This window comes from Zosterops lateralis (assembly GCF_965231275.1).
Source record: "Zosterops lateralis genome assembly, chromosome: 22".
NCBI lineage: Eukaryota > Metazoa > Chordata > Aves > Passeriformes > Zosteropidae > Zosterops > Zosterops lateralis.
Genome location: NC_139782.1, coordinates 3,800,231 through 3,819,648, shown reverse-complemented (window position 1 = coordinate 3,819,648; position 19,418 = coordinate 3,800,231). Strand labels below are relative to the sequence as shown.

At 41.5% G+C, this 19,418-nt stretch overlaps 1 protein-coding gene across 5 annotated transcripts; it reads left to right on the top strand.

Moving 5' to 3' along the window:
- Positions 1-389: 389 nt before the first annotated feature.
- Positions 390-19,367, top strand: PER3 (period circadian regulator 3; the record flags this gene model as incomplete). Of its 5 annotated transcripts, none has more annotated exons than XM_083876812.1 (21): positions 390-640; positions 1,651-1,802; positions 2,345-2,460; positions 3,320-3,521; positions 4,551-4,599; positions 6,333-6,475; positions 6,839-6,917; positions 7,515-7,621; positions 7,858-8,014; positions 8,895-9,000; positions 9,393-9,518; positions 10,047-10,173; positions 11,212-11,356; positions 11,957-12,084; positions 12,523-12,726; positions 13,331-13,582; positions 14,101-14,837; positions 15,940-16,102; positions 16,657-16,837; positions 17,456-17,606; positions 18,977-19,367. In XM_083876812.1, 21 exons carry the CDS (start codon positions 390-392, stop codon positions 19,076-19,078), a joined length of 3,678 nt encoding a protein of 1,225 aa, XP_083732938.1. In that variant the 3' UTR covers positions 19,079-19,367. The 5 variants fall into 5 exon arrangements, with proteins under 5 accessions (XP_083732938.1, XP_083732939.1, XP_083732940.1 ...); XM_083876813.1 differs by having other exon boundaries at positions 544-640; positions 13,334-13,582; XM_083876814.1 differs by having other exon boundaries at positions 544-640; positions 16,660-16,837.
- Between the last annotated feature and the right edge of the window lie 51 nt (positions 19,368-19,418).

The window sequence follows — 19,418 nt, the reverse complement described above, 5'->3', positions numbered from 1 at the left end:
CGCCGCGTGCGCCGCGTTACGTAACGGCGCGGGGCGGGGGCGCGGCCCCTCAGGGCGCTCCCGGCCCGGAGCGGGGACAGCCCGGGGTCGGTGGGAGAGGCGCGGCCTCGGAGGGGCGGGAAGGCCGAGTGGAGCCCGCCGGGGCCCCTTTGCGAGGCGTCCGCGCTGGCGGCTGCGAGCTGAGGGGGGCGAGCGGCGCGGGAGCGCAGAAGCGGCCCCGGTGACCGCTCGGCTCGGCGGAGCGGGGGCTGAGGGGGGGGGGGGGGCGCCGCTCCTCCCACCGTCCCGTGAGGCGGCGCGTGCTCTGCCCGCAGCACCGGCGCCCGTAGCGCAGGCCGAGGGTCCGGCCGTGCCCAGGGGCCGCGGCAGCCCATGCCCCCCGCGCTGTGATGCTCAGCGGCTCCGGGATGGACGCCAGCGAGCGCCGAGGCGGCGGCGCGGAGCACGGCTCGGCTCGGGCCGCGCCTGCCTGGGCCGGGGCCGGGCGGGAGGTGGCGGCGGCGCCCGGGGGCCCTGCGGGATCTCGGTGCGCGGCGTGCGAGGGGAGCGGCCCCTGCGGAACGGGGCGCTCCGGGCCGGGCGGGACCGAGCTGGACAGCCCCGAGTCCAGCGGCGACTCGGCCGCCGAGAAAACCAACAGGTACCCGGGCACGGCGATGGGGTCGGGAGCGGGGGCTCGGAGCGCTGCCCGGGCCCGGTGTGGGGGCTGCCGGCCGTCACGGGCCGCGGCGGGTGCAGGGGCTGCCATAAGCTCTGCCTCATCCTGAGAGCGCCTGAGCCGCGCGCGTCACACACCCTTGGGGAGCTTAGATGTGCACCTCACCTAAAGACTATCTAACAGTACCAAAGCGGAAATTAATGAAATAACGTGTTTCGTGAGAGTTCAGAAATTAAGTAATTTTTTTTTTTTTTTTAAATTTGAAAAAGAGTTCAAGAGCTGTAATGTATGCAGCGTTGAACAGGCATGTAAAGTTACCACGCAATACTTCGACTTATGTAATTAATGGTGTGTATAGTAAGAGTACAGTACTAGTGACACTGTCAACTGGGAAAAAGTTACTTAAGGAAATGGCGTTCATATCTCATCTGTAGGATTAGAACCTGTGATTTGAGAATATTGGCTGTTTATTTTTTAGTCAGTGAAATAAGCAAATGTAAGCAGAGGGAGATTTTATCTGTTGACAGTTCTGCAGCTGTTGAAGTCAGCAGCTAAAGAGTGTGATGAAAGCTCTGAAGTCACGAGGAATGAAATCTTTGCATCAGGTGTATTTTGAGGACCTCATGGCTCCCTGAGATGCTTATAACCAGGTGCAGCCTTCAGGGCTAGAAAAACTTAGAGAGACCAAGAATCAGCATTTATTAATTATTTTAATACTTGTGATGTTTAGAAAATATCTTGTTTTTAGTTGCTAGGCATCTTAGCAAGCAGAGTGGTTTTGATGCAACTTTGCCATCCATGACACTGGAGTTGGGGATAAGAAAGATACAATGGGAAATTTAGTGAATGAGCATTAGCACATTCCTGGATATTGCATGACTCTGCAGCCATTCCCACGAAATGTTAATTTAGGGAGTAATTTTAATTGGGTGATAGGAAAAAAAAAATCTCCTACACCAGAATTCTCTGGTAAAGTTTAACCTGTTTTACAGTGACCAGCTGAATTGGAGCCAGTCCCACAGAGATATGATGATGATGATCCAAGAAATGAAAAGGTGTTTGCCTGAAGAGAAAAGGAGTTCTAACAAGCCCAGTACCATCAGTGCTCTCAACTATGCCTTGCAGTGTGTCCAGCAGGTCCAAGGTACGTGTGGGGAAAATCTGGAAGAACAACAGTGTGGTTTGCATAGATGTGTCTGGCAGCAAGTAGCATTAAAAGAATGCATTCCAGTTATCCTGGAAAGAGTTGACTTCCTGAAGCACTATATGGTTTTGTTGCCAGTTTTTTGGTAAACAACCATGTTATTCTGTTGAGATCCCCCCCCTACTCCTTCCCTTTTTCTGTGGAGTCCCATAGTTAAGAGGTGCCTAATAGTAACTTCTTATGTATATTGAGAAAACAGTATCCCCATCCCACTTTGAAAAGTCATTGGTTAGTTTGTGTTTTCCCACAGAACTAAGTAGCTAAAATTGTACTTCTTGTTTTCTGTAACAAATTACTCCAGTAGTATAATCAGTATTCCTTTTCCCTTTGTCACTACACAGACCTTCTCATCTCACCTTGGACTTCACCAAAAAGATGACAAAAGTACAAGGGCTGTAAGAAATACTTTCAAAGTAGTCTCCTTACTGACTTCCTTGTGTTTGTTTTGCTTTTTCTGTTTTGTTTTGTTTTTTTCCAATTAGCAAACAATGACTTTTTCCAGGCTCTAAATGACCGAAGAGTGTTTCAGACAGATTTGGTGACATACAGCATAGAAGAGTTGGTGGCAGTTGCATCTGAACACACTCCAAAAAACACTGTAAGAATTCAGCACACTCTCAAGAAGTTCACTCAATTTCACTAAATTTAGTCTCCTGATATTGTTTTGTGGAAATAGAATGTGTAAAATTGAAAGGCCTTTAAATTTTAGCCAGACAGACCTTCAAGCTTTTTAAGATAAATCAAGATTATGTCCTATCTGTGCTGTGTCAGTACAATAGTGAGTAAAGAAATATCAAGGTTTTGGGGAGAGGTTTGGTTTGATTGATTGTTTTTTTGTGTTTTGGTGGTTTTTTGGCCAGAAGTAACAACTAGCTCCTTGTCAATTCATTTACAGCAGAGTAATCTCTTGAGACAGCAGAAAGTTTTTTAAACCAATCAGATCCATAGTTGTGAGGGACTTTTGGTTTTTGTTTGTACTCTGCATTTAATTTTTTTTTTCTTGTTTTGCAATATATGTCATGCCCTCTGGCTGTGCTATAAAGAAGTGTTTCTTGAAATTCAGTACTGGTGGATGCTGTATCAAAAATAATGCTTGAAAAAATAAAAAAATATTGGAAATCTCTCAGAATGTTTTTGTGTGTGGAATTGTGATGAATCCTCTGAAATTTGTGGAGGAGTGTGTGATGACTAGTCATTCAGAGCAAAGGCAAGCATTAATGTGTTTTGAGCAGACTAATGCAGTCTTACTAGCATTTGTAAATCTTGAGTACACTACTGTAGCAGGGGAGAGTGCAGCAAATCACACATTACCCAACACATTTTTGAACCTCAGCCTGAGGTTGTGGTGTGTGGTGTTTTGGAGTTGGTTGGTTTGTTTTGGGGTTGTTTTGCTTTTTATCCTCAAGTTATCACTGCCATGTTTCAGGCAATGTTTGCTCTTACTGATTGTTTTCCAGGACTCATTTGTGGCTGTATTTTCTCTGCTGTCTGGACGCATAGTGCACATTTCTGAGCAGGCAGCATCAATTCTGAACTGTAAGAAGAAAGTGTTGGACTCTTCCCGGTTTGTGGAGTTGCTGGTCCCTCAGGATGTGAGTGTGTTCTACACACACACGGATCAGTCTCACCTGCCCCTTTGGAACATGGAAAGTCAAACAGGTGGGACGTGGCAATGCTCTTAAATGCCCTTTGTGGCTTTCTGTCTTAGCAGAATGAGGACAGAGTAATAGTTCATTTTAATTGTTTATGATAGCAATATGCATCAGCCTCATTTGTTCCTTCCCACTCTGAAAACTGGAGTGGGACCAGTCCTAGCTAGTCTCCTAAGGGCTTAACTCTTACTTGGGGTAAATAAAAGGCACATACTTCATTGTTTCATGTATCTTCTTACTCATTCCAAATACTGCTGATTTTTGAGAAGAAAATAAGTCTGTTTGTGAGCTTAAAGTAGTTTAATCTACACCTTATGATTGCTTAGGTGCTTTGTCTTTATGGTCCACTCACTGCCTGCTGTGAACACAGCTCATCAAACCCGAGTTTCTGATTTGCTGATTAATGCTGGATGTATCTGAACTGAGACTTTTGAGTTCTGTGTGATTTGTGAGCAAATAACAAGCAAACGTAGGCCAAGGCTGTGTCTTTTGCCCACCTCGACATGAGGCTGTTCTGGCATCAGTTCTGAGAAGTCCAAAGTCCTTGGTATGAGACATCTGGAGGTTTTGAATGCCAGGGATTTCACAACTTGGATGCCAGTGGTGTGCCTACCCAGCAGAGCAGTGGCACTCCACTGGAGTGCTTGTCTGTATATAGTTTTTGGTATTTGGCTCATAAAGCCAGAAAATATCACCTCTCCTTTTCAAGTGATGCACTGGAGAAAGTTTTCTTGGTGCATTGATTGGTTGGTTGATTCATTTGCTTCCTTTTATTTTTTTTTTTTTCCATATGCATTTCCTCTGAATTTAGTTCCAGGTCAGCCATTTCTCTAAGAGTGAGTGGACCAGAGAAGAGGGATAACATTTGAGGTCGGAGCAGACTGTTGAATAGATAATTCAGTAGTTAATAAAGAGTAGGTTGTGAGACTCCAGTCTTGCTCAGAAAGTCTGGAGAATGCAGAGTTTAACATAGTTCTGATAGGTGTGACCTTTTAAAGGATATTAACTGATACTTTCAATGTGTTCATCTTATTAGCTTCTCCATATGAATATGCCCAGGTGAAATCCTTTTTCTGTAGGATCAGGTAAGTGCATTATTATAGTTTTATTTTTGTGAAGGCTGACAAAGGGGCACAGTACTAGCAGAAAGTGTTCTATTGTTACAGCTGACCAGTGTGAGTTCAAACTCCATTACAAAATGGGCTTTCTGTGTTTAATATTGTTGTCCAGTAGCTCATTTTGAGCATCTTTCCCAGACTGATGCATAAACTTGCACTGGAACAGGAGAAAAACTGTTTATACATTTTTCTCTTGGAGCGGTCGGTTTCCTTAAGTACTCTCATGCAGGAGAATGATCTTGTGAAAGATTGCTGCTTCCCCTTTTACTGTTTGAGTGTGGAAGCAAAGAGTATTTTGCTTGAGAATAAGATTGCTTGAGAGATTGAGGCAGAAGCTTTAAGGGAAACTCAGGTCACCTAAGTGCCAGTGTGAAGCCTGACCCCTGAGGCTTGACCTCCTGACTTGCTGCTGCTGTGAATGCTGTTTGTTGCTTAGTACCTGACTAATCTTAGAGCTAAAAGAGGAAAGAAATTGAGATCGGCCTTCAATCTTCAGTGCAGTTCTGTCCCAGACTCAGGTGATCTCTGGATTTCAGTAAGAACTGTTTGCTTCTGAGCAGATATGACACTTACTCATCTTTCAGTTGATCATTGGTTCATCCATTTATTTAAACAGCCTTAACTCTTAAGCCACCTTTGTCTCTTGAATTGTGTAAGGGCACCTGAAATGAATATAGCAGGACAGATAGCAGTGTAAGGTTGGGGAAACAGTTTGTTGGATACATAAACATTTTACAACAGTTTTTTTCCATGTTTTTGTATGCTTTTCTCTACTTCCCTTATGTAACAGATCTTTTGATTATGTTGGCTTTATGAGCAAAAATAGTTTTTTACAATCACACACTCTAGGCTTAAGTGAGAAAATGGTTTTTTTATGAGTTAAACTTCTGCTGTATCCAATTTTTATTTGTATCTTTTGTTTTCCCAAAGACAGAAGTGTGAGAAGTAGTTTTAATGAGACTTGCTTCTGTCTAGAAACATTTTTACAAAACTAAGTGTGGAATAAGAAAGTAACTTTTAGTGTAAATGATAATCTTCAAAAATTTAACTCAGTTCTTTCTGTAGGAGTTGGGTGTAACATTGAAATTATAACAGGTGGAAAAGGACTTGGAATAGAAAGTGCAGATTGTTACTGCAGCTGTTGCAAAGCCATAGTTAAGATCTCATCAAGAATATTGTGTGCTGATACAGTGCAAACACATTCTAGGAAGACAAATTCTTATGGAAGATAGTCAAAGAACAACAATGCACCAACTCTGGAGCAGTTTTTTTTATGTAGGTCTGTGAAAACAAAGCTTGAAGGAGACAGATATTTTAACTTTTTTTTCCTAAAAATGGTACAGAATGAACAACAAGCAGAAGAAGAACTGTTTAGCTTGAAGGAGAGCACAAAACCAAATGAGTAGTTCTTGTGAATACACTTGGACTGAGAATGAGAAGGTAGTCTTTAACCATTAGAGTAAGAATATTTCTAGAGAGCCTCTGAGTGTAAATGTTGGAGACAAAACATCCACTTGACTTCAACAGGAGGGAGGTCAGTGTTGCTGAGTGTGTTGACCTTGGATCTCAAAGGAGTTTGCATAGGACCTAATTATTTGGGTTTGTGCTCAGCATAACTTCTCTGGGCAGGGCTCTTGGCCCTGGCACACAGTATGTGGGTCTGGAAACCAGGGTGTTTAATCCCTTTTGCTTTTCCTCAGGGGTGGGAAAGACCAAGAACAAGAAACCCGTTGTTACCCCTTCCGAATCACCCCATACTTGGTCCACGTGTGCACTTCTGTCCGTGTGGATGCAGAGTCCTGCTGCTTGGCTTTGGCTGAGAAAATCCACTCTGGATATGAAGGCAAGTCAGGAGGCTCCAGGGGAGAAAAATCCAAGCCAGTAGATAAATGCAGTCTATGAAAGTCTTCTTCCTTTGTTTAGAGCCTGTGCTTGGGTAGTCTCACCTGTGTAAGTCGCAGCTTGTGTGTGCATGCATGCAAACTCAGAATATCTGTTGCTGACTTTGCCAGGCCCCAAAACATTTGACCTCTACTTGTTACTTTTATTTTAGAGAGAAGTCTGTAGTACCTAAAAATCTATAATGTTTCTATAAGTTACTGGTTAGAAAGCAAGCAAACAATTATAAAGTTTAGGAACCAGTAAATATCATGAGCAACAGTAATGCCCAAGTTTTCTATCTTAGTGCATATTTTGTTTCTATTAGCTCCTCGAATTCCTATGGATAAAAGAATATTCACCACCACACACACCCCTGGATGTGTTTTTCTGGACATAGATGACAGGTGAGATATTTGAATTTTTAAGACCTGTGAGGTATGTATGGAAAGGAAGAAAAAAATCATTTAATGATGAGGCTGGAGACCCAAGTATAGTAGCTGAACTGTGCAATTGGCAACATATAATTAAACAAAACAGTTTTGTGTTAGTCCACTCATGGAAAACATCTCACACTCCGCAGATATAATCTCCTGTGCTGGTTTAAAACACATGTTAAACAGAGCTGCAGTCAGTTTTCCTTATCCGGGGCAATGGGGAGCTGTGGTAGCATCAACAGTGGAAAACAAGCGTAATTACTGACATGTTGCCTATGACCCGTTGTCTTCAAGATCCATTTTTTTTTTTTCCTGTTGCATGTAAACAAGCACAAAACTGTCTGCAAATGTGAATTTCTGTTAAATCTCCAGGCAGAGAAGTGTTTGTCATGGGTATTTATGTGTCAATATTACAGTGCAGGATTATGGGATGGGTTGGGAAATGTTCTGTAGCCTTAATTCATTTTGCTGTTGATTGTGCATGGGCACTTCACTGACCAGCAAAGGGTTAAGGATGGAAGTAGTCAAAACTACATCATAACCTGTGATGGTGTGTTTGGGTTTCAGAGCAGTGCCTTTGTTGGGTTACTTACCTCAGGATTTAATTGGAACATCCATACTGATGTATTTGCACCCAGAGGATCGTCCTTTGATGATCACTATTCACCGGAAAAGTAAGAGCTGCTTTTAAAGGAACTTCTGTTGGGTTTACGATTCTTTATCATGTTGCTTGACATGTGACTGATCTGCAATCTAGATAAAAATTAACTAATTAACTCATGCAGTCAGTTTGAGATCAAAGTAAATTCAATCCCAAAGTTTTAAGAACCCCAGTCATTAGTGTTTGTGCTTGCACTACTGTGCCATAATGTAAGCTAAACCTTGTTTCTTGATTGTGTTTTTCTTTCAGTACTGAAATTTGCTGGCCAACCCCCTTTTGAACATTTACCTATTAGATTTTGTACTCAAAATGGAGATTATGTCATACTGGACACCAGCTGGTCCAGTTTTGTGAATCCTTGGAGCAGGAAAGTTGTGTTCATCATTGGCCGACACAAAGTCCGAACGTAAGTCAGTTGCAGAATTGATGAAATAAAGTGCTTTTCATTGGTTACTCTGCAAAACAAAACAGTCTAAGTACTAAACTAGAGACATAATTTGCTCTTGCAGGTGTGACAACAGCCTGTCTTCAGACCATTCCTTCAGAACAGCATTAGTCTTGTTTATTAAGTGTGAAAATAAGTGAATTACTTTGAAGTAAAAGGCAAAGCCAGCTTTTTAGTTTAGTGAGTTTTTGCATAGTTCATGCAAATCAAAGTTCTAGCTTTAAATGAGCATAAGCTAAAAAGTAGCATAAAATTAGATCACTTTAACAAATAATTACCTAAAATTAATTCATGGTTGTCTCACCAGAAAAACCCAATTAATTGACCTTCTTTGGGTATATATACTTGATACAGCATTTAAATATTTACCAAGGCAACCTCTTTTTAAAATGCAGCTGGCATTGAACGTACAATTATTTTTTCAGATGTTTCTCTTTAGTTTTCAAGAAATTTGAAAATTTGACTGACTGCTTTCTTACCTGGTTTCTGTTAGAGGAAATGGCTTTTGGGAATGCCCTTCTGACTTTTCAAAGTGATCTTTTATACAAGATTTTATGGGGTATGAGTTTGCCTTCTGAGTGAAGGAGACAGAGGGGTAGACACTTGTCAGCCTTAACTGATGTCTCTGCTGATGTGTGGACTTCCTGGAGCTTCCCTGCTCTCATAGCACTGCCCCACTACCCCAGCAGAGCAGCTGTGAGGACAGATGACATTCCTCTGTGTTGACCCGACAGTCAAAATAAAATAATCATAATCAATTCAGAATCTGTTGTAAGCGTTTATGGCTATCTTTTCTTCATCAAATGAAAATGAACAGTGAAATACTGTTGGCTCTCTCCAGGAGCCCTCTGAATGAAGATGTCTTTGCCCCAAGAAGTAAAGAAACGAGCAGCGTGGAGAAAGAGATAAGAGAATTACAAGGACAAATTTACAAACTGCTTCTGCAGGTAAAGAAGGCAAAAGAATTTCAGAACATGGGCTGGCCTTCTGAGTGAGAGGCTAAAGAAACTTGAGTCTGATTAGTGGGCTGTTATGAGGATGGTCTTTTAAAGGATCTGAAAGGAAAGTTCTACATGGATAGAACTCAGGCCCACCTCATTACCAAAAAAAAAAGTCTGTTAGGCATTTTTGCCAAATCTTTATGTTGAAAGGTAAATCTACATCTTGAAACAGTTTGAAGCATGGTAGAGAATTCTTTGTAAGCAAGTGGTAGAGCCCAGACAAATACTGACTTTTCACGTGATTGTCTTTGTTTATTTGAAGTTCTGTGTTGCAAAGTTTATTTCCTTCATTTTGTTCTCTCAGAGGATGATTTTTGAATTTTTTCCCTCTCATACAGCCAGTTCACAGTAATGTTTCCAGTGGTTATGGAAGCCTTGGAAGCAGTGGCTCTTATGAGCATTACATCAGCATAGCATCTTCAAGTGACTCCAATGGGAACTGTGCAGAGGAAACACAGGAACCAGTAAGTCTATAAATGAGTCACTGCCTCCAGTGTAGTGGAAATGCACCTGTAAAAATGAAAATGTTTACTGTGTATGTATGTGCTTCTTATGAGTTTTACTGAAGTGAGAAGAATAAAGCCATGTTCAAACTAAATTGGTTAATTACGGACTGCTGGCTTCTGGTTTTTGCTCTTAATTTTGCTGATTGCTATAGAAGAGAGTGGAAGTAGTGCTGCCCTAAAACAAGCATTGCAATTACCTCATTTCCTTGTGAGGCTCCTGAGTAAGTCATCAGCTTATTCCCACTCTGAAGGCTTGGCATGGGTATTAAAGCATTCAAATGCTGAGGCCGTTTGAGCTTTATCATAGTTAATTTACTTAAATTAACCATTATAATTGGATTAATTAAATTTACAAATACCAATAGATACCAGGCTTAGGCTGATAGTCTACTCCCTTCAATTTGAAGAATGCAAGAACCCAAGTCAGCTCCTATGGCCTCTTTGTACTCATTTTATTCTGACTTTGCATTTTTTGTGTGTCTCCAGATGACATTGCAACAAGTTTGTGCAGATGTCAACCGAATCAAGAACCTGGGGCAGCAGCTGTACATTGCATCGAGGAGCAAAACACAGAATGCAAATGAGCAGGCTGTGGGCTCAGAAGTTTTGGGAGGTGAGTTAATGTAGTTATGATCCTTAAGGGAACGTGAACTCCTGTAGATCTGTAGCCATGAGTTTGGCTACGAGGTGTTATGCTGAAGAACTTTAGATAGCAGTTTTTAGTGTGTTTTAGACATGAGGTTTGTTTTGTTTAAAACCCAAACAAACAAGTTCCCTACCCTCCCCGCAATTCACCCCTAAAAATAACCTCAGCAGATGCAATAACTTTTTAACTCCTCCTTGAAATATGGAGGAACATATCTCTGTCTCTTTCTAGATTAACAGACTTCTCCTTTTTTATGCTTTAACCTTTTATAGTGAAAATGCACCTGTGCTCGTAGCAAGCAATGTGGAAGCTCCCCTTGGTTACTTTATGTGAGCTCCTAGAAACAATCACAGGCTGAAAAATGTGGTCCCACTGAAGTAGGGGTTTAGTTACTGAGTGTTTAAAGTTATATTAATGCACATTATTTGCAGCTTGTATGTAGCAAAAATATATGGAGAAACCTGGATGCTCCCTCAAATATTACAGGAATCTGTATTAAAACATTTTGCTCTGTGATACGCTGTTAAAGTTAACTGCTGGTATTGTCCTAGAGGACTGTACTGTCAAAATTGATAGGACTCTGCCCAATGTATCCATGGTATACAAAGCTGTGAATTACTGCTAAATATTGGGTTGGGTTCTGGATGTGTAAATTGAAAGAAGAATAATATTAATTGCAGCTTTATTTGCAACTTAAATGCAAGGGGATTTATATACTGTTTTCTTTGGGTTTGCTTGCTTTTTCAAATGGATGTTTAAGGTGGTGTGGAGGGGGATTGGCCTTTTTCAGGCATCTTTCCCTTTCTCCTTCCCTTGCCTCAAAACATATAAATTGAGATGAAAATGCAGAATAACTTTGTAATGAGAGCTGTATTGTCATAGACCATATGTCCTTGTATCATTATGTGGATTCCAGCATATATTTATCTGTGTGTTTGTATATATCTGTGTGAGGGTAGTGTTTAGATGCCCTTGAGAGCAATCTAAAGGTTTCCTCTGTTCCAGGGAGGAGGCACACTGGTTCCTGTTTTCTTCAGACACTGAGAGGGGATAGCACAGAAGAACCAGGCAACACGTTTTATGATGATCCAAAGAAGACTCCACGTGTTCCTTCCTATCAGCAGATCAATTGTGTTGATAGTATCATCAGGTAATAAACTATGAAACAATTTTAGTGATACAAATTTAAGATTAATTGGTAGAAAGTAAACATCCAAGCAGTTTGCATTGGCCTTAAAGTGTTTGGGGTTTGAGTTGTGAGATAAATTTAGGATTGTTTGTAAAGTTTTCTGCCTCTTTGAGCATTGGAATGCATTGCCCAATCTGAATTACACAGGAACGAAAAGTTTAGGACCTAAGATTCTGTTTGCAACTATTTGCTGATATTTGTCATTGGTGCAATAGGAATTTAAGTGAATTTTGATGGTCATAATATGTCAGTGTCTTCTCATTACCCACTCTGAGAACATCCATAAAACAGAAAGTTGATATAATTTATAAAATGTCTGTATTTTTAAGCCAGTGGATAACGTAATCTTCTTTCTTTTCTTTCCCCCCTCAAAGAGTGATAGATTTTATTTAAAATACTCCTTGGAAAGCAGATACGTGTCCAGAACCTCCTGCAGTGAATTTAAAATACTAGTTAACAACCTCTGGATCTCCAGTTTGGATTGTTCAAATGTTTGTATCTCCAAATGGAGAAGAAAACCCCAAAGTAGAAAGAGCTTCCTCTGATATGCTTTCATTTCAGATATCTAGAGAGCTGCAGTATTCCAGCATTGAAAAGGAAATGTAAATCTTCTGCAAATACATCATCGTCATCTTCAGAAGATGACAAACAAGTCCAGCAAAGTCAGCAGGAAGTCAGGGCATTGGAAGGTAACACAAAGTGTACTGACAATCATATTAGAACCACAAAAACTGATTTGAGTTTTTTTAAATATGTCACTGTTGTGTGTTCCAAGGTTTATTCACTTTTTAAACTGCTGTGTTGCTAACAGTATTTTAGTAAATATTTGCCTAAATTGCCTAGATCTCCCAATTAAAGAAAAGCTAAAATGTTAAGTCTTTGAATGCATCAAAGGAACTCTTGTTTGTTGTTGTTAAATGAACCTTCTGTTGCTCACTCATTTTATGCCACATTTAGTATGTGCTGACATTGCACTGGCATGTAAATGGTTTTTTTTAGTATATAAGACTGTCTTATTTAATAGTCTGCATAGTTACTGGTTATTTCTGAACCAGTGAGACTTGGTGAATTGGGAGCATACTGCTTGGAATGGAATCCCATGTAGAAACTTTGTCATTTGCCAATAGATACTGCTATGCTGTCAGCAGTTGAGTCCCACACGCCAATATCTGCTGGTCTGGAAGAGACGCTGAAAGACCAGACAACTGCAGGCATGGTGGGAGCTCCTCTGGCAGACCTGACCCTGTCCAACAAGGCTCCAAGTGTCATATCTGTCACCAGCCAGTGCAGCTACAGCAGCACTATAGTGCATGTCCCACACCCTGAATCAGGTACTGTTCACACTCACGAAACACTGACTGGTATTTAAATTTACACAATGTTTCCGGCCTGAAGTACACGGTGAGAAAGTTTTTGTTCGTTTAAGATACATCCTCAATGAATGTGACTTCTGAAATATTAAGGTGCTTCTCATGATGCTGTGAAGAAAAACTTGAGCCTGGAAGTTTTTAGGGTATTTTAGTGAAATAGTTTTAACAGGCTACACTGTTTCCTTTTGCCTTGAACTTCATTGCCTCAAACACAACAATGTGCTTTTGGCCATTGAGGGTTCAAATAAAAATTACTATGGGGCTGATGTTACTTCACTTTAATGCAGAAAGAAGAAAAAAAAAAAAGTGAACATATAGCTGCTATTGTACTAAGAAAATATGAAGAAAGAAGTGCCTCTGACTTCAAAGTGAATTTGAAGTTTTCCAGACCATGCAAAGTAATTTGATGTTAGTGTAACTATATTTGAGTTGAAAGGATGTTTTCTCCCTGTGCCTCTCTCAGTAGCTCAGATGAGGTTGTTTTCTGTGTAACACTCTGGGTTGTGTGGTAGTTGACACCAGAAGGGCAGAGCAAAGAGTGATTTATTTTCTTCCCTCTTCAAAGAAGTGACTACAATGGAGGACGCTGCTGGTGGAAGTGAACAAATTGAGCTGCCTCCTGGGACTGCTCAGAGTCTTGCAGTGCTGCCTGAGGACTTCAAGCCAGTTGGGCTCACAAAAGAGACATTGTCAGCCCACACTCAAAAGGAGGAGCAGAACTATGTTGACAAGTTCCGACAGAGGGTCTTGCTCTCTCCATTTAGGACTTACCTTCAACAAGGAAGCAGAAGTAACAACAGACATTCCTGTGGCCAAGGTAGGCAGCAGCTTTGAGAAGCAAAGACTTGTTAGATGATTTACAAAACCAGCCTGGCCATGAGGTTCTCCTTTGTATAATTTAGTGAGTGTCTTATTGTGGCTGCTTGCAGAATGCTTCCTTTGGATTGCCAAGATTTGACAGCAGCATTGCCCACACAGAAGGTCTGCTCCATCTTGGATCTTGCTGTCTTAGACTTTTCACAAAGCAGATAGTTATTGCAATAAAGCCTGCAAACCCTAGGTAGTTTGTTGCCTCCCCCTGAAAGAACATAAAAGGTCTGGTTGGGATAAGCCAAAGTGATCAATAAGAAAATTGATGACATGAAGGAAAATATTGTACATATGTCAGCAAATCCATCACTGGTTTATGGAAGAATTATCCAGAGGAAAGGCAGCTCTCTGAATAAGCTATGCTCACTTAACTGAGTGTTTTTCTCGTTTTTTTCCTCTTTTTTTTTTTTTTTTTTTGTCCCTGGGTCTGTCATTTCAGTGAATACTTTTATTTTTCTTCCTCAGGTGATTCCCCTTCAAAGCAGATGAGCCCAGCTAGCTGTAAAAAAGGAAAACATGGAAAATTCAAGCGCCAGAAACCTCAGAGACAGTGCTCAGATAGCCACTCTTCTAGTAAAAATAGAAATAGTCTTCCATGTGAGAAGAGAACAAATCAGAAACAGTTGTTCTCTCCCTCAGAAGTGTCCTATCGGAGCTCCTCCACACTGAATGTCCATCCTCCTGTGGGATTTCCTGCCTATTTGAATCCAGTGTCTACTTTTCCAGCCTTTTCTGGAGGAGACCAGCTTGCCCTTCGCTCATTACAACCTCAGTCCATGTCCTCATCACAGCTGTGCTCTGGACCACAGTCATACCCAGTCTTTTATCCCCCAAACATAGGCACATTTATGGCTGTATTTTTTCAGGGTTTCCCCATGTACCCTCAGATGCCTCAACATGTCTTTCTCCCCAGCCCTCAGTGTGTTTATCCCCCCTCTTCATATCCATGCACCACACTACCTCCAGCAGCCCCTGCTTGTGCTCCATCACCAGTCCCACCACACTCTGTGGATCAGCCCTTTCCAGCCTCTCCTCACTCATCCGTGGAGGACCAGCAAGAGGGCCAGTGTGACCAGGCCCTGCTGCTGAGCAGCTCAAGGAGCAGCTCCCCACTTCAGCTGAATTTGCTTCAAGAGGAGCTGCCAAAACCTATGGAGCTTTCCATTAGTGCTGATTCTAAGCCACGTGCAGAAGATAAATGTGTAAGTTAACAAAGGTTTCTGGTGTAGAGGAGAAACTGACTTTCACAGTGTTCTGTCACAAAAACTGGTGGTGATGATCTGTGTGTCAGGGACACAGATTTTGTTAGCTGCTTTTTCCGTTGGCTGTGCTATGTAGGCTGCAGGTCACAAATAGCACAGGAGGTGGAGAAAGCAGTTTATACTTGTGCTTATGGGAACTTACACCAATACAGTGTGGGCACTTAGTAAATAACAGAAATGTGAGATCTTCTGGTCTAGGCTGCCACAAGCTGCTTTTGCTCAGCATTCTGGCAGCAGCTTTTTCAATGGAACTGTCAGCTAGAATTTGGGGTTTGGGGCTTTTATGCATGTGGAACTTGGATAGTGCTGTGCAGTTTGCATCCTTTTTCACCTAGTCCCACAGTCTCTATGGAGAACCAAAACAAAGGGAAGATACTCTTCTAATTACTCCCTCTGTCTCCCAGGGATGCAGCTAATGAAAGAAGAACAGGGATCCGTGTGGGTCGGTTTCCATACATGGGCATAGAAAAGTCCTCTCCAACTTCCGCGGTAAACTCAGAGGCAGGAATCTGAGCTCTGCAGGCAAGGAAAAAAATGCTGCCTCCTGAATCCAGATTGGGCTGGAAAGGCTGGATCAGCTGAAACTGCAGGGTAGGGTCCTGAAAGGGGAGCTGGTGTACCTGGAGCTGCTGAAGCTGTTGCTTCGCATAGTGAATCAGGGGAAGATCCCATTTTCCCTGTAGTGCACCTTTGTTTGATGTGTATGGCTGCTTCATGCCATCTAACAGGATGTGAAGGGAACCCCTCTCTTGTCAGCAGAAATTGTTAACTTTATGCAACCATACAATATCCTGACAAATTGGGGAAGGATCTGCAGCAGAAACCAGTAAACTAGAGTTCAGATGCTTGTTGATTTTCACCCATGAAGAATGTTATCCTGAGTTCTAAACCGCCACTCATTTTCAGAGCTAAAAACTCCAAACCTCTTGAATTGCTATGAGAACTTGGTCAACGTGTGACAAAATCAGTAACTGCATGAATTTCCTTTTGCATACTTAAATGTAACTTCTGTGGATGTGTTGGATCTGCTTTTTATCTCCAGGATAATGAGCCAGAAGATAGTGGTAACAGTGCTGCTCTTGAATTTCCTGACCACTCGTACGAGGACTCACAGTTGGGTTCAGGGTCAGCTGCATCAGGCAGTGGATCAGCTTTATCTGGTTCTTTAGGCTCTAGCTTCAACGAGACTTCTGGTCATGGCACAGGTAGGGAAGTCCCAAGATTTAGGTATTTGGTGCTAAATGGCTTGCTAACATATAATTAATAGCAGAATATGTAGTGGGGATGGGAAATCCATGTAAGATCATCTGTGGCCTTTACTTTTCACCAACTTTCAGTGTTTGAAGCCGAGTTACTGTAGTTGGAAATGTGAGTCTAACAAGCCATTCCTTTAACCTAAAAGTCACTCTTCACTTTTCTCATTATCACTTTTCTCTGCATTAGATACTGCTTTACATCTTTCATGACTAAAGGTGAATCTGCCTAGAACAGGATCTCTCAGAAGCAGAGAAGTTGAAACAATGAACTTTGAGAAAAGTGAATGGAGCTTTGGAGATCTTGAGTAATTTGAGAGAATGCACTTTATCTTTGAATTCTCAATAGGTAGTAATTGCTAGAGCAATTATCTGGGAATACCTGTGTTTGTATTACAGAACTGACTTGCAAGAATCCACTGGGGGTGGTGCATTTTTTGTGTTGAATTACTGGGATTTTTCAGGCATCTGCTTTTTTTATTTTTTGCTTCCATGGTCATTCTCAGCAGGTAGTGGGAAAAGCAGCAAGTGTTTTGCCAGTAATTATTCTTCTGAAGCTTCCAAAGAAGAGAAGAATCAGGAAGCAGAAGAAAAAGGGACAGCTTATAAATCAAAACATGAGTCAGCCTGGGTGATGATGGATCAGACACCTGAGAGAGTTCTAATGAATTACCAAATGCCAAACAGGTTGGAAAACATCAACAATTTCTGACATGTAGTTTGGAATTGTGTATGGAACTATGGGATTAAAGTGAGACTGGAGAAACAGCACACATACCAGTGAAACTTCAAGAAAGTGTTGTAGATTATTTTTGTGCAGTTTAGGTCTGGTTATTTACTTTTGTCTACTTTTTTTCCATTTCCCCCATCTGTTGAAATAAGGGACCATGTAAACTTTTTTGCTGATGTATTAATGGGATTGGTTACTGTGCTGTACTTTGAATGCATAAATGGGTAAAACTACAGGTTATTTGCAGGTTGCTTGTAATTAGCTTATATATATAATTTGTAACTGGATTCCACGTTAAAAGAACACCACATAAAGCCATAAAAAAAAAAAAAAAAAAAAACAACCACACCAAACAACCAAAAACTCCCCACAAAACCAACAGCAAACAAACCTCAACTGTTAGTCCAGTGTTGAAAGCAGCCTTACAAAGCAAATAAAGTACAAAGTACAGTTCCCTTTCAACAGCTGATGCTGTCTAGCTTCAGCCATAGATTGTGGTGAAGAGATTCTCACAGTGTCAGTGCCTGCCTTGCTTGTGTAGCACAGCTGTGCTCACAGGTGTCTCTTCCCTGCAGAATCAAAGAGGAAGTCCTAAAGCAGGATCTGGAGAAGCTGGCAGTCATGCAGAAGCAGCAGCCTTGGTTTACAGACGGGCAGAAGAAGGAGCTTGCAGAGGTCCACTCGTGGATCAGGACCCAGACTGTCCCCCTGCAGATCAGCACCCAGGTGAGCACTGGGGAAGGAGCTGTAGCTCATCCCTGCCTTGGCCAGTCCAGGCATTGCTAACCAGGGCCATCTCACAGTGCTGGGTTATGGGGCTCATGATTTCATGTAATCTGTTTTTTTTCTCTTGGTATTAAGTGCTTTGCTCTTTTTTTTAAATAAAATTGTTGCTATAATTGAACAGTGTATAAAGCTGGGATATCAGTAAAGATTCACTCAAGTGTGTTCAGGAAGCTAAAAAATGCTCAGTCACAGAGGAGGGTCAGGTGTGTTGTAAGAAACACAAAAATAGCCAGTTTTTGTAGGTGTATTCATTCATTCAATCTTCATTATTTTAGCTGGTGTAACTCCTGGGCATTCTGTTAAACTGCTTCTGGTTTGCACTGATGTGTGTTACAGAATGCCCTAATCAGTTTAAAGTGCTCTCAGGTGCTGTGGAGAATGGCAAGACAGATCTAGTCCCACAAAGACATAGAGCTTCATTGTTGAATTGTACAGAAAATTTTAAGGCTGTGTTCGTGTACTTGTGCAGCAGAAAAATCTCATCTGTTTTAGCACTGCAGCTTGGACTGGGGTTGTCAAATGTGGTGTTCTGAGATGTGGTGTTTATTCTTAGAGAAGAAAAACTAAGTCATGTATGTCCTTGGCTATGGAACAAGACCAGAAAACTAGTCTGTGTTTTCCTAATAGCTCATTGATAACTTGTGTCCTGTTGTGGTTAAGAACCCTGTGTTTGATTCAGATAGCAAAATTATGTCCCGTGATCTTGTTGAAAATTCTGTGGAATGTTTATAATGGCAATTGTTAGGAAATGTATTGGTATGTAAATATCACTATTTTCTATCTAAGGTCCTAAAACTGTTTCTAAGGAGAAAGTCATGTTTCCAGTGCAGACTGTGATTTTACAAATACAGCCAGGCTTCTGACAATAGCAAGAAATGCAGGATTTCTGTTTGGGACTTTGTTTCAATATTGTACCGTTTCTCAAGAGCAAGAAAAATACCAATACACTCAGACATTTCAGCTGTTTATGTGGGTCAGTGTTGTTTTTGTTTAGGCTGCAGTCCAAATCTTCAATAAGGAGTTTGCTTATAAAGCTGAATGATAAGGTCTTCAAATTCAAGAGTCACATGCCTTTTTATCTCAAAGGTAGAACTGTATTTTCCACTAATCAAATTAACTAATCTGTGAGGCAAGGTAAGTAACGTATGCAAGTATCTCCAAGATACCTGGATAATCTCTGCTTTTAGACAGATCTCACCCCATTGGTCAGAGGTTTCAAGAGGTTGCAATGTATCATTCCATAGGATTTGACCCTTTGAAATATACTCATAAGAAGAATTTAAACTGCTATTTCTTGCTCCTTTTCCAAGGGCTGTGTTACCTGTGACAGCAGGGAAGCAAATTGTGAGGCTGCAGTGGCTGAGGACAGCATGGAAAACAAGGGAGAGCCTCCCCCAGTGCTGCCACGCTGAGGACATCAGCACCTGTGTCAGTGCAACTGCTTGGTGTAATTCCCACCCTCTTTCCCTCTGGCTTTGCTCCATACCAGCAGTGAAATCTCCATGGCCATCTCTTACCAACACAAATGAAACAGTCACAGATGAAACTCAACCTTCCTCCACTCCTGGCATGACTCTGACGACAATCTTTCAGTGAGAGGATGTTTCACTTTCTGACCTCACAGACTTGACATAGAATGGGTTATGTTTGTAACCTTTTAACTGCTCAATGATGAGCAAAATACAAAGATTTTTTTTTTGTTTGTTTGGGTGTTTGTTCTTCTGAAGTTGGCAGGTGTGAAAAGATGCAGTG